Source organism: Vidua chalybeata, chromosome 6, assembly GCF_026979565.1.
Source record: "Vidua chalybeata isolate OUT-0048 chromosome 6, bVidCha1 merged haplotype, whole genome shotgun sequence".
NCBI lineage: Eukaryota > Metazoa > Chordata > Aves > Passeriformes > Viduidae > Vidua > Vidua chalybeata.
In genome coordinates, this window is record NC_071535.1 from 45602232 (window position 1) to 45622885 (window position 20654).

Below are 20654 nucleotides of genomic sequence, written 5' to 3' on the forward strand. Positions count from 1 at the left end.
TCCTGTTGAGGAGGGAAGTGATAGGGTAACTTGATGGGCATCTGGTATCAACTCACCACACAGGGACTTTTAGGCTTTAAAAGACAGATGTTCTTATTCAGGTGTGCAATTTAAGAAGCACTCTGTATGCTACAAAGTATATTGTACAAAGTCTGTCCTGTAAACAGTGAAGACTCTTGAAAATGTGACCTTTAAACATGGAAATAAGAACCTGATTTTCGGTTAATTACACCTAATGCTATATGTGTGAGCACAAACCTGCTCACACACCCACATGCATATGTACCATATACTACTAATCTTAAGCTTTGGGAAGGAAAGTGTATATTAATGGTAATTTTTTTGTCTAGTCAGAGTGCACACAGAATGCACTAGCATTTGCCTTAATTCTTTTTTGGCAGAAATTCCTGTAAAGAACCCAAGCAATGTATCTGGCTGGAGGACAGGGCATTTTATATTACCATAAAATAAATTAGTAAATTAGTCAAAACACTGCCTGGTTCTGCAAATAAAGCAGTGGACTGGTGGCCAAAGATTTATCTTTATTCAGCCTGACTTCCACTTACTGTGCCTGCTTATTTCTAACCTGAATTTGTCCCCTAAATGTGTTGCAAAAGCAAGTACTTCTACGTCATAAAAATAATGCAGATGCCACTTGTCTGAAACAGTTAAAATATACTACTTGGTATAACTTTTAAAGAAGCATTTTGGAAGTGATACCAAACTTTTTGTGTGTTGGGGGTTTTGAGTAGATACCTACATTGTGGAAATTGAGACAAGATTTCTTTGGGTTCAGGTTGGCTCACATTGCTTTCTGCAGAGCATCTTGCACCCTCCAGGTATGTAGTACTGGCCCTGTGTAACAAATGCAGTGTGAATTCGACTATGGGCTGCTGTGTGACCACCGGTGCTGGACAGTGAAATTGCATTATGAGTATATTTCTTGAAGCTAATTCTTGTTATCCCACCCTACTGCACTTGAATAATGGAGTAGCTTCAGAGTATTTGATTCATTTTTGGATAAAACTAAACTGGAAGCTCTGTTCCAGGAGCATATATGGCACTAGTCTGGTCCAAGTGCTGCATCCCAAACTGTGAATGATGCGGATCATGGGGTCCTTGGGCGCAGCTTCTTTGCTTTACAGGTTTTTTCCTATAAAGCTTACTTCTCTTTCTGGTTGATGGGAATAACTTGTGTAAGATTGGTGGTGCTCAGATGGGCTGGGAGGACAATGCAGGTGCTGTGAACAAGCAATGTATGGAGCAAAAGTGCATTCTGCTTCCATACATACATAAAAACAAGGAAGGTTGAGGATGTGAAAGCTGAGTACAGCCTTGGTTGCAGTGGCTATGAGATGGAGCTCAGGATCTCGAGTGGAGGAAGTAAAACAAAAAGCAGGATCACATTCCTGGACTTGAAATGAAGCACCACTAGATGCTTCTGGAGCTAAACAGGGTTTTGATTATATACACTGAGCAACCAGAGAAGATGACATTGAAAACCAAATTTGCAAAACCTTCTAATGTGTTCATATTAGTGTCTAGTTCATAGTTTTCTTGGGAGTGCTGTTCTTTTACTACTTTCTGCTAGAAAATCCTGTTAGGGCTAGGGACAAAAGATGTGCTTTATTGGGGTCAGATGCATGTGAAAGAGGGTGCTGGCTCTGGTTGTTGCTAGGCTACACTTGTGTGCTCACATAGTAAAAGAAATTTTTATATGTTGGGAGTGTCAAAGTATTTCACTTGATGCACGATGTCAGTCAATGCTGTTGTGTAATGAGTAGATGTGGTTAATTTTTCCTGTGATTGGCAGTAGTTGAACTCGCTTCCAAGTTAGTCTAATGCCTGGTAATTGAAGGTAATGAAAATACTTTCTAGAAAAGGTATTTTTTAGTAATTAATAGATGTTTCTGAATCTGTGCTTTAAAGGGAGACCCTGCTTCTCACAAACCAAGAGAGTTTGCTGATATTCAAGGATTGTTTCCCTGAGGAATGCATTCTGATAAGCAAAAAATCAGGCAAAGGATGCAAGAAAACTGTGTATGGAAAAAAAAAAGAATAGTCATTACTCAAGCGCAAGCAGGAAATACACAGGAGATGGAAGCAGGGTCATGCCACTTGGAAATAATGTAGAGACGCTGTCAGAGTAAGTAGAAATGAGATAAGGAAGATCAAGGTCCATCTGGAATTAAATTTGGCCAAGGATGTCAAGGACAACAAGAAGGGCTTCTTCAAATACATCAATAACAAGAAAAACTAAGGATAACATGAGCTTGTTACCAAATGGAGGAGGGACCGAGGACACAGAGAAGGCAGAGGTACTGAACACCTTCTTTGCAGTTTTCACTGACAAGATCAGCCCTCAGGAATCTCTGACCCAGAGACCAGAGTTAAGGGAATGCCAAAAGGAACACTTTCCTTTGGTCAAGGAGGATTGGGTTAGAGAACAGCTAGGCAAACTTGACATTCACAAGTCCATGGGCCCTGGTGGGATGCATCCACAAGTACTGAGAGAGCTGGAGGGTACCATAGCCAGGCTGCTCATGATCATCATTGAAAAGTCGTGGAGATCAGGAAAGGTGTCTGAGGACTGTGAGAAACCAATGTCATGCCCGGCCTTCAGAAAGGGCAAGGAGGACCCATGGAGCTACTGGCCAGTCAGCCTTACCTCAATCCCTGGAAAGGTGATGGAGCCTCTCATTCTGGAGGCCATTGCTGTCCACATGGATGGCAAGAACGTGATCAGAAGCAGACAGCATGGATTCACTTAGGCTAAATCATGCTTATCCAACCTGATTGCCTTTTACAATGAAGCAACTACCTGGATGGATGAGGGGAGGGCTGTGGATACTGTCTGCCTTGACTTCAGCAAGGCTTCCAACACTGTTTAGGAGGATGTTGTGAGAGACAAACTCAGTAAGTGTGGCCTGGATGAGTGCACACATCACTCACACCACAGTGAGGTGGGTTGAGAACTGGCTGAATGGCAGATCCCAGAGGATCATGATCTGCAGCACAGGTTGACCCCAAGGATCAATGCTTGGTCCAGTATTGCTTAACTTAATTCACCAATGACTTGATGAAGGGGTAGAAGAGCCTCTTCATCAAGTTGCTTGTAGACACAAAGCTGGGATGGTGCAGCCCTTCAGAAGGATGCTGACAGGGACCTTCTGAAATTCAACAAAGGTAAGTGCAGTGTCCTGCCCGTGGGGAGGAATAACTCCCTGCACCAGCACAGGCTGGAGGCTGAGCTCTTGGAAAGCAACTCTGTCGAGAAGGACCTGGGGGTCCTGGTGGACAACAAGCTGTCCGTGACCAGCAGTGCCCTTATGACCAAGAAGGCCAATGGTACCCTGGGGTGCATTAGAAGAGCATTGCCAGCAGGTCGAGGGAAATGATCCTGCTGCTCTATTCTACTTGTGATCCTGCCCCTGGTGAGGCACATCTGCAGTGCTGTGTCCGATCCTGGGCTCCTCAGTACAAGAGAGACATGGAACTCTTGGAATGGATCCAGAGGAAGGCAACAAAGATGACTGGGAGAGTGCACCATCTCTCTTAGGAAAGGCTGAGGGAGCTGGGGCTGTTCATCCTTAAGAACAGATGAGTGAGAGGAGACCTCATCAGTGTTTTATTAGTACCTGAAGGGAGGGTCTCGAGGATGGAGCCAGGCCCTTCTCAGTGGTGCCAACCAACAGGTCAAAGAACAATAGGCAGAAACTGATGCACAGGAATTTTCAACTGAACATGAAGAAGAACTTTACTGTATGAGTGACTGCATGGAAACAGGTTGCCTAGTGAGGTTGTAGAGTCTCCCTCACTAGAGATACTCAAGAACTGTCTGGATACAATCCTGTGCCACGTGCACTAGGGGCAGAACTGCTTCAGCAGGGACATTGGACTAAATTGTTCACTTCCAACCTTGAGCCATTCTTTGCGATTCTATGCAAATATCTTCATTCACACTCTGAAAGTGAATAGTGCATTTTTTTTCTGTGAATTTGCATGTCTTATGAGCTCCAGGAATTTAGGAATAGCAGCAATTGTGAATAAAGCAGATCTATTTTTATTAAAAGAAAAATGAATTGGATGTCTCATTCAAAACTTTTTAAGTGTTTTATATAGAATGTGTCATTGTCTGTCCTAGCTTCAGTATGAATCAGCATCAGATATGGTTTTTTTAGGGTATATATGTATTACTGCTATTTGTGTCTCTATTCAGGAATTCAGAGTAAGGTGAGGGCCAGCTTGCATCCTTTTACCCCTGACAAGAAAATGGAACAATGCATAGAATGCAAAAATAGTTTCACTCTTGTCTCTGAATGTTCTTTCATCACATGTTATTGTCCTTGAACATCTATTCTGTGTAATCACTGGAATGCTTCTTAGGATATTGAGGGGTAACTGAACAGTCCTGCTTCCCCAATTCAAATGAGCTGCTCTGCTCTCAGTGCAAGTCTCTCACTTACAGTGCATGGGGATAAATTGAATGTCTTCCAGATACTGTCCTTGTGTCTGTCCTGGGGGAAGTCCAAGTGATTTCTCTGAGCAGTCTTACAGCACTTTTGTTTTTTGTTTCAGTCCTGTGTTGATGGGATTGTGAAAGGTACTGTACATTTAAACTAAAAGCCACATTAAGGAATTCCTATGGGTTATGCCACTTATGGAACAGTATGGTTTGTCTTCTCTGGGACTTCTGGGCTTTTTTTCTGTTTGTAGGCTTGATGTCTGTCTGGAATCAGACAGAACTTGTTATGCTGTGAGGGCAATAATGCAGGAGGCACAAAACCATTATGTAACATGGATTTCTGAGTCACAGAATGTTAGGGTTGGAATGGACCTTAAAGATAATGTACTCCCAACCTGCCACTGCCATGGGCAGGGACACTTCCCACTAGACCAAGTTGTTCAGAGCTCCATCCAGCTTGGCTTTGAACACTGCCTGGGTTGGGGCATTCATTCTTTCTCTAGGCAACCTGTTCTAGTGCCTCACCATCCCTACAGTAAAGAATTTCTTCCTGATATCTAAGCTAAGTTTCCCCTTTCAATTTGTACCCATTACTTTGTGTACTGTCACTACAGCTCCTGACAGAAAGTCCTTCTCTGGCTTCCCTGTAGGCTCCCTTCAGATACTGGAAGGTTGATGTGAGGTCTCCACACAGCCTTCCCTTCTCCATGCTGAACAGCCCCAACCTAGCTCCTTACAAGGGGTCTTGTCTTACAGGGGTGTGTTTTAGCTTCACCATAGGCTGCACATCTATTCCTTTCCTGCTGCTTCTAAATCAGGTGGTGTTTTCTTGCTCTCAGTAATATCATTTGGCTTTGAAAATCACCTGCTGCAAGGCTAAAGCTGTGAGTGTGTGGAAACTATGGTGTGTCTCTTGTTCTTGCTTAATGCATCTAGACAAAATAGGAAATAACACCCTCTCTATGGAGTTGTGTATTGCTGCTCTTGAGTATCAAGCTTCTGCTTTTGCTTTTGGACTTAGCTGAACCCAGAGGTGACATCAAGAAGATATTTCTCAAAGCTTTCATCTGAGCACTGCAGTGCTGCTGTATTTGCCAATGAAAGCTCCTGGGGAGGTAATGAAAGGCTTTTAGAAGCATTAAGTGCTCTGTGGGATAACAGCAATACCTTGTGTGCTGATGAACATGTAAGCTAGAAGATCAAGTCTTTGTTTCCCCTGCATTTTAAAGGAGGGCATTGAGCAGGGAATCCCTGAGAAGTTCAGCATCATGAAGGAAAAAAATTCCAGTCATTTTCCAGTCACTGTTGTCTGTGTTTGTTTTGGGTTTTTGATTTAAAAAGACAGCAAGACCTTTTTAAGGACACAATTTCTAAACTATAAATATTCTTGATAAGTAAGAATTTTTGTCTTAAATTCAGTTTTGTCTAATTGCTGCCTTCTGGTATGGATAGAGGGAGAGTAAAATGACAGCTGTAGGAATTTTGCTAGAAGTGACATTTCAAGTGAATTTTGGCTGTGAGGGTGGCTAAGAGCTTATCCTCATGCATTGCTTGAGAGATAATGGGACTGTCACAACATTCATATCTACTGCCGTTTGTTTTCATTGTTTAATGTGCATGATCACTGGAGCTCCTAATTAGAAAATAAGTTCATTTTAGGAATATGCCTTATAAAGCAGAACTCAAAATTAGTATCATTATGAATACCATGATGTGTATGACTCCAACAAATATGAGCACCTATCCATTGTTTGCTTTTTTCCTTTGCAGTCGTCATATTATTCCTCTTGTGGCCCTTAAATACTGGCCTGATTTTGACTTCTGTAGATAATTGTCTAATACAATTCTTTTGGAATGGAAGCTAACCTCCATGTTAATTTTGCTCTCTGAAGTGTTCAGCTTCTTAGGCAGATGTATATTTAGAGGCTCGGGTTCGTGCTGTAATGATTAAACCATTGGAGAATATTGTACTCACAGAAGTGAACACATTCACTCGCTCACTCATTCTGACTAACCTCCTGTGGAAAGATGAATTTCAAGATGCACTGTTCTTGAGGCTTTTGTCCATCCTCTTTTGTTTAACATATCACAGTACTGATTTGTGCTTTGGTTAATGTTTGTGTAGGCCAGACCCCCTGGTAGTCTGATCTGTGCATGTGACTATGTTGGCTCACTGGTTTTGCGTGTGTATTTTGACTGCTGGAAATTCTCTTGGTACATGCATTCAAATCTACTCTGTCTTGCAATTACTGTGTTGGCTCTTTTGATGAGAATCAAAGGTGTCCCATGGGGGAAGTTTTGGCAGAGGGCAGATTTGGATGCCTGCAGCAGGCTGTTTGTAGCCTAATACCCCTCATTTCCATTTGATGGCACAGTACCAGGCTTGTTCTAAGACTTTGATGGTCAATTAATTTGTTCTTTTCTGTTCTTGAATTGGAAGCTAATTGAGTAATTGTGAAGGGTGCCAGATTAAACTCTGTTTTTGCTTGGAGTGTCAGTGAAAATGCTTTTCCCTCACCTATATCCTTGAGAAACTACTCTTGAAAAAATGAGCTTCCATGATCATGCGTTTTGTGAGGTTGTCAGGCATATGCAGACGGTTACCACATGCTGGTAAAGTTTGACTCTGTCAGCCAATTTTAATCAAATTTGCCAGAAGGTGGGGGTCCCATCTTTTCATCCAAGTTACCTCCTGGCATCCTTTAGCCTGGTGAAAGAGCTGACCTTAGTGCAGTGGTGGTAGCATAGAAAATCTAACAGGTGTCAGTGTCCTTGTATGTTTTGGACATGAGAGACTCAGTGTTTGACTTTCCTTGTGAACATGTTTTGTGAGTGTATGATATTACTATTTCCCCCCTCTTCTTCTTCCTTTTTAAAAAACACAGTCTGGGCTATAAAGAAGAGATCTGAGGCTGCCTTTACTTGAAACTCTAAAGCAACATTTTTGTCAGCATTTTAACTGTGTTTTCTTGCTGCAGTGGTAAAGATGAGTAATTTTTGATTGTGGTCTGCCATAAAAGGGGGAAAACATTTTCTTATTCAAAACTCACAGAAGGATCAGTCTGTGTGCTTTGATTGAGGAAGCTTGTAACCTGTTTTGTTGAGTGGTGATGACTCTCTTGCACTGCCTGGAATAAATTTCTCCTCCTTGCCTCGTAATAAACAATGTTCTCTGATTTTCATGGAAGTCAGCCATCACTTTTTTTTTTTTTTTTCCCAGACCACTGGGCTTGTATGGCCATGGGACAACAGGCAACATGTGTAGTCCAGATCAGTGAGGCCAGTCAAACAGTTCAGGAATTGCAGGATTCACGTTTGCTCATATAGACTGGTCTGCCTCCCTTGCAAGCTTCATGGGACACATGGGACTACAGACTTGGTTATTCTTTGCTTTGGTGAAATGTGAAATTATGGTTTAGTTTTGGTGTTTTGGGATGAGGAAAGGCTAATAAACTGCAGGGTACATTACTGTGGAATTGGGATACAGTCCTGGAAAGCGAAATGCAGCCTTGCTAGGAGGCAGTGGGGCTGTTGTAGTCTGCCCTCCCCCATGTTCCCCTTTGCATCACAGAGGGGAATGGTCATGGAGGGAGGGAAGGAAGACGGTGAGGCTTTCATAATCTGATAGGTTTTCAAGAAAAATCTTGTACTCTGTTAAGTATGCAATAGTTTTTCTTCTTTGCATTATGAGACATCCCATTTCTTGACCTCCCTCTCACCATCACACTTACATCCATTAATCTTTTTGCTGGGAAGTCTTGGCTGTTGGTTGAGTTTGTTTTGTTTTTTCCACCCATTTTATGTAAAATTTTTTCCTTATCTGATTTTTATTCCTATTACTTTAGGAAATGCTTGAAAAAGATCTTGTTCACCTAAAGTACCTGTTCTTGTTTAGGATTAAATGAACAAAATGGAATAAAGAGGATACATGTTGCCTTCCTGCTTTCTGAAGAGCACTGATGTATTTTGGGACTTTGCCACTCCACCATCAATACATAAATTCTGTATCAGTTGTCCAAAGATAGTAATTGAAATTTTTTTGCACCAATATATTTCCTCAATTTCTAGACTGCTTTTTCTTTTGCTTGTGAGAAAATAAGGTCCTTTGTACAGTTTTATAAAGGAAAATGTAGCAGGGGAACCTGAGAACTTTGAGAAGAGGCAGATGTTAACTTCGGGGATAGCTGTGTGTTGCTGCTGACTTACAGACTTGCAGTTCCTCTTCAGATTTTCCAAGGAGCAGATGTGTATTTCCCCACTCCTGCTAATTGCAGACTCTTTCTTTAGGCCCTTTTCTGGGGAGTTCTGTTCTGGGGAAGATGCTGATTTTAAAAAAACAGGAACACGTGAACAGCCTTACAAGGGAGTGTTTCTGGGAGAGCGGGAATGAGGTGCAAGAAGGGAAGGAAGAGTCTGTGCTTTGGACAGTGGTGGCTTGCACTGGTGCCTGGACTGTGCCACAGCCATGTCTTAGAATGTGCCTCTTAGGAGCAGGTGGTAGCAGTTGTCTAGTGCTAGTTATGCTAATCCTTTCCCATAGGATTGTCTGCAGGGACTTCTCAAATGAAGTTTGCTTCTGTTAGCTTTGAGATTGTCTGTGGGTGTCAAGGAAATAAACAAAGGTATTGCATATTGTTTTCATACTTATAGGAGGTTGAGAAGTAGAAGCTACTGTGGAGGTATTGCAATATGACCTTAAGAAAGAAGGTGCCAGGGAAGTTTGTAGTATCTCTTTCCATCCCCTCTTCTCTTGTGTTTCAGAGGTGATGTTTCTTGGGCTGCCTGCTGGGAAACTGGTATGGGATGGTGCAAGAGTAGAACAGAGCAAGTTCTGTGGAAGTACTGACAGCTGGTGTCAAACACAGCAAGAAAGCAGTGATTCAGGAAGAAGCCTTCTGTCTTAACCGTGCATTTCTCCCGAATTCTTGAGTGTTGCAATGCTGATGCCGTTGGTTCCCAATTCATGTGATGTTCTACCAAACAACACAAGAGATGACAAATGAAGTAGTGGGATTTTTGTTGACCAGTGCTTATTGCAGTGACTAACATGGCCTTGTAAGCTCATTAACTGGCTGGCAGGTCTTGCTGTGTAGCTGCATTGACTGAGTCTGTGGCCATGCAGAGTTGCACAGGCTAGTGCAGGGAGTAGGAGGACTGCAGTGCTGTAACTGAGGAGAGCCTGTTCCCATCTTGTCTTATCTGATGGTGGTTTAGCTTTGGTCAGTCATGACTGTGCTGAGGTCAGAGTGACAGCTGACTGATTGTTTTTTATAGAACTGTCATCCTGTTAGTTTTCTGGTTGTCCCCCAGGCAGACAGGGTGTTGGGTGTGCAGTCTGACTGCTTGTTCTTGGCCCGGTGTCACTTTTTAGTAACTGTGGTGAAAGTTTAGAGGAAGAAGAATCTGGTGGTTGATGTATGAAAAGTTGTCCCTAGGAAGGTAGATGTGAATTCCCAAGTGGAGGCTACGTGCTCCATACCTGCCTTATCACTAATACAGCAGACAGAATAATGAAACTGTAAGGCTATTTCAGTGAAGTAGTTAGAATATGAAGCAAGAGCTGATGAAATCTAATAAATAAAGCATCTTGATCCATTAAAGCTATTGCCTTCACTGAAAATATTCATATTCTTAAGTTCTTTGTCGGATTACGGTAATATCCTCTAAATAACCTGGCTGATAGAACAAAGGAAGAGAATTTTAGGGAAGTATAAGCAATCAGCAGTAATAGGAATTTTTTCCTTTTTTTCAATTTGCTTCTGAGGTTAAAATAACAGGAACCAGATGTAAAATAGCAGATATGTTTAGGACTTGCTGTCACATTGTCAATTACCATGTCATGTCTCTGAGAGAATGGAAGGCAGAAAGAGCTGTGTGCTCTGCCAAATGGGCAGGAATTTAAAATTCTCTTCTGTTTCTCACTTTTGAGAAGCCGAATCAAAAACACCTGTTGCTTGCGCAAGTATCTCTGGCTCATTGACTTGAAGATACTTTGCCAAAGGAAGAGTAGTGTTTATAATTATTCTCATTAGATAGTGTGCAGTCCTTGTTATCTACAAGTAATTGAAGTTATACAAATGTTCTATAAAACATAACTTTAGAAAACCCCTTTTTTTCAACAGAAACCTTTAACAAAAGCTGTATTAGGCTACTGTTGTATTAATGATACTATAATTAATTTGCTATTTCCTGCCTCTTATTTAGAAGCTGGAAGCTCGGCCCAAATACATTTGGAAGATGAACAAAAGGGTTTGATTTGCCAAGAGATATGACCTCTTTTGGGGCAAAGAATGAACCATCACTTTCTGGAATTTCTCTTGAAAAACACTTCCTTCTAATTGCTATAGGTCTCACTCAAACTACTTTCCTGCCTCCTTCTGTTTTGCCAGAGGCTGAGTTTGCAAATAATGTGACAGTTAATAAATTATAGCAGGCTGGAAAGGGATGCTGATGGAATTGTACCTGTCAGTGGGATGTTGTGAAAGCATCTCTTTTGGGACTGTTTATCAAAATTTTTAAGGGATATCCCAAGAAAACAATGATGAATGTACCTTACACAAAGAGATCATTTCCCATTAAAAATCTATGATGCCTGTCATTATTTGTATACCACAGCAAACTAGATTTCAGAAAGGCACTGACAACATAACTGTGATGTGTTGTTTTGTTTTTATATCAGCTTCCTTTCTTGGGAACCTCTGAGTTCTGATTAGACTGAGTCCTGCATGCACCTACCAGGTGCAGTGGGCATGGACTTGTCTGCAAGTGTTTGGCTGACCACACCATGGTGTGTCTCAGGAGCAGCTAACTCTGGTTGACTGAGAGCTTTGTTTCCTGGCTTCCTTGGGCTTCCACCAGCCCAACCAGAAAAATTACAGACCTGAGTCTTATTGAAGAACAAAATGATGCTGAGTGAAATGATTTAAGTACATGTGTTGCAGTTAGGCAATATCAGAGTATGAGGGAAGAGGGGAGCAAGAGTCAGTTCCTAAAGAGAGGTGCTTGCTCCAGCCTTAGAGATGATGTGAGAGAGGAATTCCTTTCCTAATGGAAAGAAAGGTTGTATTCATGAATCCTTTTAGCTGGAAGGCAGGTGCCGTGGAGAAACTCCTTGCATTTGATAAGTTTATGTTCTGTCTCTGCACAGAGCCCTTCCAGTCCTCTGTGTATGTGTGTTTGTGTGAGATGACTCTCAGGGGACCTTAATGTTGCAGTTACCATGGGAGCCAATTCAAAGTGGATTGTCATGGCATTCAGAGCTAAAAGATATGTGTAAATCTGTGCTAGCATTTTGCAGATATTTGGGATTTTGAATACTTCTTGCAAGAAAAGTATTTCTCTTATTTACACAGGGATGTTACTTTGTGTGTTAAGCATTTCTGAAATCAGCTTGGCTCTGTGGTGGGCAGGACAGATAGCCAGACAATCTGAAGCGAGAAACTATCTTAACTTGAGATAGTTGTTTCCCCTGAGAATTTTTCTGTTTGGTTGTAGTGTTTCTGAGTTACTTCTATCCAATTCCTATAGTGCACTCATCAAAATCTTAGCAGAATCTTTTCTCTTTGCATATCTTCATCCTTTCCACTGTCCTGTTTGTGTTGGCTGATGCTTTCACCTACCTCAATTCTCAAGAAAAATCCTCAGCTGGGACTTGGAGGTGCTCATTCTAGAGAAGACCACTGTGATAAGCACAACATGTTATGCACATTGGACTTGTGTTTTTATCCATGGAAATCAAATGGTTATTCATGCTGGACCCCTACAGTTTAAAACATCTGCTTGTCATCAGAACTTGCTCAGTGACTTTGGACTTAGCAGCTTTGGGGCTGAGTTCTGGACCTGCAGGACCTCTAGGTTCCTGTGCTGACAGTGCTTCTAGCACTCACAGCATCTCAGGCCACCAGCATAGCAGAGATGGCAGATGTGCTTCTTTGGAAGCTTCTTTGTGTGAAGTTATATCAAATCTCTAAATTTCAATTGCTAATTTATTTTAGAAAGAGCAGTTTTTCTCTGACCTACATGTGGGACTCAAATGTGAGTTTGTCTCTTAGATGACTTTTTACTGTTTAAAATCTGAAGTGGTATTAGGACTACAGGGATGCTGTTGTCTCTTTTTTTTTGTAACTTTTTTTTTTTTTTCTTCTGCTGGTAGTGTGCACTCTTAATTCTTCATGGAGAAGAAAGCTGCATCAACAGGTGGAGAGTTAGGAACTGTTTTATCAGTTGCTCTTTGTAGGTCCACTGGGGAATTAGAATAGAGCTCTTTTTGAGCAGAACAGATTAGGGTTTTATTAATGCCCTCCCTGTAGGATTTTTTTTAATTGTGCTTGAGGTTTTTTTCTTTTTTCAATACAGAAAAAATCTGGTCTGTGAAAAGAATTTTTAGTATTAAGGGCTGTAGATTTTGATGACTTCTCAAAAAAGAATAACAAAACCCTCAGTCACCTCTGGAGACCATTCTTGTCCTATGCAAAAGTTATGTATTGAAAAATCTATTTCTTTGTTCCAGAATTATTGATTTGTTTAATTTGGTTTTGCTTATTTCTTTGGAGGAAGTGTTTTCAGTGCACAAGCTATTAAGAGAACTTTACTGTATAATTCCCTAGACATATGGCATTTTCATAATAACATTACTATCCAGGCAATTTCATTCAGATTTTATCAAATACTCTAGGCAGGCCTGCTTCAGGAACTGGATGTAATGATAGAGATATGTACACCTCCTTGGTGAGGAAACCAAATTACAGTAAGAAGCAGAGTATTGCTAAGGAACTGGAAGAGTTGTTCTGCTTCAAGAAGAGTATAAGCTTTGTTGCCCATGACATGAAAATGAGGGAGTCTGCAAAACAGAGAGGAAACAAAGGCTGATATCCTATACTGGATAATAAACTGATAGTTTATCTCGTGCAGGAATTCCAAAAGACTTCACATGCATCAGTGAAGGATCTGGTTGTACAGTCATGGTGTAATTCAGCCCTTGTGAGTGTTGTAAAAGCTTCCAAGGACATTTATGGTAGGACAGCTGTTGATGAACAGTTCATGCCCAGGGTTGTGTCACCATCCCTGGAGGCATTTTAAAAACATGTAGATATGGCAATGCTGGGTTAATGGTTGGACTTGATCTTAGGTCTTTTCCAACCTAAACCGTTCTGTGATTTGGCGTTTAGTTCAGTAGAATATTCTTGCAAAAGGATAAAGCCGTTCTTTGCAGAAGAGACTGTTTTAATGGAAGGGAGAGTAGGATATTGGTCCTAGTCTGTGAAATGAACTTTTATTGAACATGACGTTCCTGAACACCTTTCATTCAGGGCACATGATTTCAGCTTCCAGCAGAAGCTGTTTGTACCTGTTTAAAAGCTGTTCCTTCAAAACAACGCATACTGCTGTGCATATGATTCTCCCTCAGGGAAGAGAGAATAAACAGAACATTGGATATTAGCTGCAGCACTTAGTGCACTGCTGGGAGGCACTGGGATATGACAGCGACACAGGCAGTGTCAGAAACTCTGCAGCACAGCAAAGAAAGTGTCTGTGCCAGCAGATGTGTTTGATGTTCACCACAGTATTTCTCTAAAGCTATGGATAAGCACCTAAGCCAAAAGCATTTTTGCTCCACAGCCCCCAGCTACTCTGTAAATACATCAGGTCTTTTTAAGACTGAGGCAAGCTATCTCTGCCAGGAAAATTCATTCACCTCAACATAGCTGACAAACTTCTGCCTTTCCTGTGCTGTTTGCTGCTCAAAGCAAGCTTGACTTCCTGAGCTAATACAAGACAATTTCTTGATTGATTTTTATGGACAGGATTTTTACAAAACTTGCTTTGGGATTTAGGAACCTACTTGTCACTGGCTTTCCTTGGGGCATAAGCATTGATTCACTGTGGCTATCTGGAGAGAGTCTGAATGCTGTTACAGCATCCTTCTGAAGATGCTGGCAGTGCTCTATAAGCAATTCATGAGGCCTTACAGGCAAGGGAGAAAAATGGTTTGCTTTTTTATCAACTGTGTGTCTGTGAGGGTAAAATAGGCTGCCTCCATAGTGCTGACAGAGTAGACTGCAGCAAGGGCTTGGGGTCTGCAGTGGCAAATGCTGCCAACTGAAGAATGATTGTTGATATTGTAAGGGGTGCTGGTGTCAAAGTACCTGCCTTATATACCAGATTTTTGGTCACTATTTCTATGTAAAATTCAAATGCTTACTCTAAAGTGAACTGTAGTTACACAATTTTTTGGAGAACAGGAAAGATGTTAAAAGACTATGGGTTTCCATATTTTTTTCTTCTTATTTTTCCTTTTTTTTCCCCTCCCCTTTCCCCATAATAAAGCTACTCTGTCCAACCAAGCTTTTGATTTTCAAATTAATTTCTGAAAGGATTTCCTAATAGAGAATTTCTATTCCTAGCCATGAAAGACTGGGCTTTAGAAGTAGTGTTTTCATTTAAGAAATTTGATCTGTAAAAATGCTACCTCCGCATGGGCACTGTATGTTAGCACTTTGGGCACGTTCCTGTGCTGATTTCTTGTAAATGATAGTCTTTTCCCTATGTCTTGTTCAAAGAGTCTTTTACTTATTTTTCAGGCCTGAAGTCAGTACTGTGTAAAATATGATAATGTCTTCAAACTGACAATTACCTGGAGATATTTTTTTCTTGGATAAATTTCTCTGCTGTGACTTTCCTGTTCTGTGTGCAGAAAAAAGGCAGCAGTATAATTCTTACCTGCTTTCTGTTTTTTTAACCCTGTTTTATGGAAACTCTTCTTCAAGGATCACAGTCATGCATTTGAATTGGGACATGTGATCTCAGCTGCGCTGGAAGGGCAACATAATGACAGAAGCAAGACAAAGTGTAGTGTGAACAAGCTCCAGTAGCTTAGTTTTGAAAAGCTTTGTTCAACATATCACATAAATATGACAGAAGATAGTTTTATGGTTTAAAAAATAAAGAGAGAATTATGTAGGTAATCTTTGCAACCTAGTAAAAATATCATAGTATACAGAAATTGAAGTGCTACAGCTTCCTATGATCTAAATTGGCATCTAATCTTAGTAGGTGAAATGACACTTGAGCATTTTGTTTATAGTGATTGCTTTTTTTATCACTTAAGAACCACTTAATACCAAAGTGGTATTTGGAAAACCTTCATAATGTGAATCTGGCAAATAAGGCAATTCAGGTAATAAGTAAAATCTCTGAAGATCAAGGAGACTCAATCTTTGCATCATATTTATAATTGGCCCAGACCTTTATTTTGATGTTCTGGCTCTGACACCTGCTTTGCAGGGAGGACTTACTTGGACCGAAGTAATTTTCTGTTTAGAACCTAAACCTGTGTTTTGCCTGTTATCTGGAATTTTCTTTTATTTTCAAATCAAGAAGTTGCTTTTCTTTAAAAGATGCTTGACCTAACAGGGACTGTGGTATCTGTGGAGCAGTTTATTTTCTTGTCAGTGTAAAACCTTCAACTTATGTTAATTCCGTGTAACTAAAGCTGTCTAAGAACCTAAGTAGACATCTGACTAGTCTTTTAGTGCTTTCTTCTGCAGGTGACAGGGGAAATGAAAGGGAGAATCATCCTACCTCAAATAGAGCTGTTGAGGAGTACACAGAGAACAGGTAGCTGTATGTGCAGCTGCAGGTTGTGTCCTGGCTGGGGGATGTGGTGGGAGCCCCAGCAAAGGGGCTGGGAACTGGTGCCAGCCCTTTACATGACAAAGTGTGACATGTGGCCATGTGACTGGACTCAGCAGGATGACACCCTTACAGTCTGTGGGCTCAGTAGTTGGGCGAGTAGGGAATCAAGAGAGGGTCACTGGAGCTGCCTGCTGTGAAGAGACTTTGGTCCCATCAGCGAATGTCTGGGGTTGGTTGGGAGTGTGACTGCCAGAGTGGCTCCTAGGGGGTCAGACAGGGCAGTTTCCCTAACAGGTTATACTGGAGTTACTGCTTCTTTCCTTTGGCTGTACAGGGAACCCAGATGTCCCTCTGAGACTGACTGTATTAAGTGGCTCAAGTTGTGTAGAGATGTTTGTGCAATTTGAATCCCAAGCATTGTCCTTAGAGCAAGAACCTTTTGGGTTCCAGCTGACATTGCTCCTGGTAGCTTGTCATCCATTTGGAAGGTCAGCAATGTGAGTGAATGCTTATCTAGCAGTTCTGCCATTTTTCGTCAATGTGGGTGGGTACATTCTCACTTCAAGTTTTGTGTCCTGGAGTGCACGAGGGGCCCTGCTATAAAGGTGCCAGCAAATTCAGTAGTGTTTTTTTAGCCTCTCATGTGTGGGGTTTTTTCCCCCGAATAATCTTCCATTTCTTCCTTCTCATCCAACTATTTATTTTTAAATGAATATATGTTTAAAAATTAATTTAAAAATTCCAAAACTGTTAGATACATAACATCAAAATTCAATCTCATGCAGCTCAATGCTGAGCTGCAGACTTGCTGTTTGACTTTGATAAAGCCAGATGATCTGTGGTATCGCTTACCTGTCAGTGAAAGACAGCTACCTCCAAGGGGCTTCTGAAGGTAAGCACAGTCAGGATTTTAAATTCATATACCGAGTGCTCATAGCAGGATGGAGAAAGGAGACTGTATTGCGTGTTCCTGTGTAACCAAAATGTCCAGTGAAAGGTCACACAGAGTAAGTCCTGCTTTCTTTTCTCTTTTTCCACTTCAGTGCTTTAGCTTGAAGATTCTGCAGAGATTTCACTGACAAATTATAACTTTGAATAGAGATGAAAACTCACTTGTTTTGCTTTTTCTGTTTAAATTTCAAAAAGCATCATGGTGTCTATCATAGGCTACTAAGCTGACAAAAGAAAGGTCAGTAGGAGAGTGAGTTTTCTCTGGGCAAATTTTCTGACCCAAGACAAAGGCAGCAAAGAGCTGTCAGAATACGTTTTTGTCACAGGAACAGAAGAGGAAAACTGGACACTTACCAGTTGATCTTCACAAATGGGTTGCTCTGAAGAATCACAGAAACATTCTAGTTAAAGACTGGGATACTGTACTAGGCCTGGAGTCATAGTGTGAAAGGATTGTTTTTGGGGCTGTCATATTATCCTTGCTGTTCTGGGTGCTGGCAATGCAAAATATCTTGATGGTGGACACAGAAACCTGATTTTTGCTCTGGAATGACCAACAAATGTGATCTTGTTTCTAAGAGAAGAGTGTCTTTCTCTTCTGAGTTTTTGATGGATTAATTGAATTTCTGCAGAGCCTTTCCACCCTCACCTGTGACTGTCCAAGCCAATCACTTGCTCATTCATGTAGCTATAGAGCTAATTCTGGTTCAGCTGTGGATAGGTTCTGCTGGACCTGTGCTTGATTACTAGCTCTGTTTACCACAAGGAAGCAGTTATTAATGTGCTCTCATTTTAAAGCCTGTTATAACTCCTTCACTTTGATTAACTTCACTGTGGAGCTCTTTACTCTTTTAGCCTGTGTAAGATGTAATTCTGATTGTAGAATTGCTTCCGTTGTTTCCCTCCCAGCTGAAGGAGGAGGCAAAAGGGCTATTGATTTTTATATAAAGATGAGTTTAATGAGACCTGGGGGTTAGGCTTGATCCAAGGCTTACTGGAGTCGGTGGCCATCAGTCATAAGATTTCAGTGGATTTCAGGTGCTGGTATCTGACTTACTGCCATGATGTTAAGCTGCCTGTGTAGCAGGGGTTTTGTGGGTCTTCATAAATTGTTCAAAAGCAGCAAACTCTGATAGTGGGGGAGGGTAGGCACGCTGACCAGATACCTAAAAGCTTTTATTCTTGTGATCCGTTTTCTCTTATTTCTGTACATTTCAACCTTGAATGTGTTGTTGTGCCGCATGTGATAGCAATTTGTAATGAAGCACACAACCCCAGATAAGACATCAGAGCTCTAACAAGTTGCTTTTAGAGAGAAAAGATTATCTTTAACTCTGAGCTGAGTTGTAATTTGGTGGGTATTAATGCATAGATTTTAAAAAATGAATAGTGTAATCGGAGATAGGAAGGGCATTAAAAGCATAGGCATGAGCTATGAGTGATGTAACTCAGAGGTTCAACCTTGTTAGCAACTGGGCCAGATCTGACCTGCAGGCTGGTCATGTTCTGTTTTTCTTGCACACACATGTGCACATGTTAATGCTTTGCCTATGAGTTTCTGCCTTTCCCTTTAAAAAGAAATTATTTCTGTTGCATGCACTAGAAGATGACCCACTGCACTGCCCCAAGCCAACTTGTGGCAGACATCCCCAAAATACCAGACCATTTTCTCAGCCATAATTCTCTCTGCAAATGACTGCAGCAGCTCAAGCTTCATTTTTCCTCCTCTCCCACTGCTTTTTCTCTACTGGCTTTTGATTGACTGGTACTCTAGGTCATCCAAATGCCGTCCATTTCCCCTGATATAAAAGTGTGCGAGCAGTGCATTGCTCTTACCTGTTCAACCCTCAGGAGCTTGTTCTGTACAGAAGCAGTCTCAGGCTTTCTCTATGCTTTGTTCCTGCAGATGTCATTTTCCAAGCTTCTTCATTCTCCAGTGTTAAGTAATGTATTGTCAGCTGGAACAAATTGGTGTGGCTGTCCATTAAAAATAAGAATAAATGTATTATCACCACAAGATGCCACTCATAGAAATGGAGAGAGGGAGAAAGTTTTCAATGCACCTGACTTTTAAGGAATGCAGCTATTGCTAAGGTCTTTGTAAAGACAGATTTAATATGTATGTCTAAAATGTAGGAAACCTAAAGGAAACAATGAAATGGAGTATCCTTCTTGGAGCTCACTCTTTTTTTTGTCAAGTACACAGAAGGAAGATTGTTTTTTTTTAGGGGAAGGATCATGAACTATTGTTTATCTGCTGTATTTACTCTTCACAACAGAGCTAGCTGCACAAATAAAAGGAACAGAATTCTTGTATCCTGTGAGTGCTAAATGGAAGTAGGATCTATGCAATAACTATTGTACAATCCATGTCTTGCCTTGGTTTAGAAAGCTGCTGGTCACCCTCTTAGATGTATCATTCAATTTAGTGATGCTGAGATCTATTTAAATAAATAGCTTTAAAACTTGTGACAGAACTAGTACTTTGTCCTTGACTCTGTCTTATCTGTAGCTGTAACACCCAATGAGTCTTTCTGGGCTCTTCTTTCTGTTGCCATCAGGTGCCACGTGCAGTGCCATCAATGGACAATGCAGCTGGCAGGTTTCTCTGAGACTTACCTGCCTTCCTGCAGAGGCTGTTGCTACTCTGCACCTTGGTTTGGTTCAGCCTTCAGTGTCACTCATCTGCCCAGAAATGCACTGGCTGTTGTGCTTGTTATGGACCTGTTGAATCTCTTCAGGCAGCCTCATGGCTTGCACCATGCTGACTTGTGTTTGGATGAAATAACAATAGGAAGAGACCTCCTTTTTTCATGAGAGTAAACTTAGTGAGGTGGGAATTTGAAAACCTTAGGCCCTGACAGTTTCAATTTTGTCATGCAGAATTCCTGTGTGGTACTATGTGCCTAATAGCTTTGTCTTGGCATTTGTTGTTCCCAGTTTACAGGTGCAGTAACTTGGAGGTCAAACTGAAGGAAGGGAGTGGTCTACCAAGGCCTTTCTCCATGCAGCTTGTGAAAGTGAGATGAACAAGGCATATTGAAACTTTTTTACTACCCCAGAGGATAGAGTATTTGTCTGCTTGTCATTTTGAGGCTTGCTTTAGAGTCATGCATTTTTGTATAGAGGCTGTATGTACCTTACTGTAGGTTCACAGTTTGTGGCAGTTGGGAGTGGAACTGCGGCAGAGCCTCATCCCCAGTGGGCACAGCTGTAAGAATCAGGTGAGCAGCATTGACAGCAATGAGCCATGGAGTGCCCAGGTGCACTGACCAACCACCAAAGGGAACAGAGGGCACACAGGTGCAGTGCATGAACATGAGGGGTATAAAAGCTTGGGCTAAAGAACAAAGAGGAGCAGATGCTTGTAGCCTTCTGAAGTGATGTGATGTTACTCTGTATGGGTTGAATCTTTCTGAAATTGTATGATGATACTCTGTGTATTGTGGCTGTCCCAACTGTGACATATGCTGCAACACCTTACCTTCTCTCATCTGAAGGAAAAGGAGGTAAAAAGATTGTAGAACTGAAGAACAGAGAAAAAGGGGAGGGTGAATGCTAGCTCAATACTTTTTTGGTTTGATTAGAATATCCTGACAAGGAG

At 41.3% G+C, this 20654-nt stretch overlaps 1 protein-coding gene across 9 annotated transcripts in view; it reads left to right on the forward strand.

The window, feature by feature from the left end:
• TSPAN4 (tetraspanin 4) overlaps nt 1-20654 on the forward strand; it is a 411890-nt gene that overhangs the window by 19585 nt on the left and 371651 nt on the right. For 4 of the 9 annotated variants that reach the window (XR_008431354.1, XM_053944928.1, XM_053944950.1 and 1 more), the window contains exon 3: nt 797-839. The exons of 2 other annotated variants lie outside the window; for them this stretch is intronic. Coding sequence is in view for 4 of the 7 variants with exons in the window: in XM_053944928.1 (XP_053800903.1) it covers nt 797-839 (43 nt within the window). In the remaining 3 variants the exon portion in view is untranslated. Of the gene's footprint in view, nt 1-794; nt 840-1929; nt 2319-20254; nt 20275-20654 lie in introns of those variants that run through there. 3 more of the 9 variants (XM_053944934.1, XM_053944933.1, XM_053944953.1) reach the window with 3 other exon arrangements.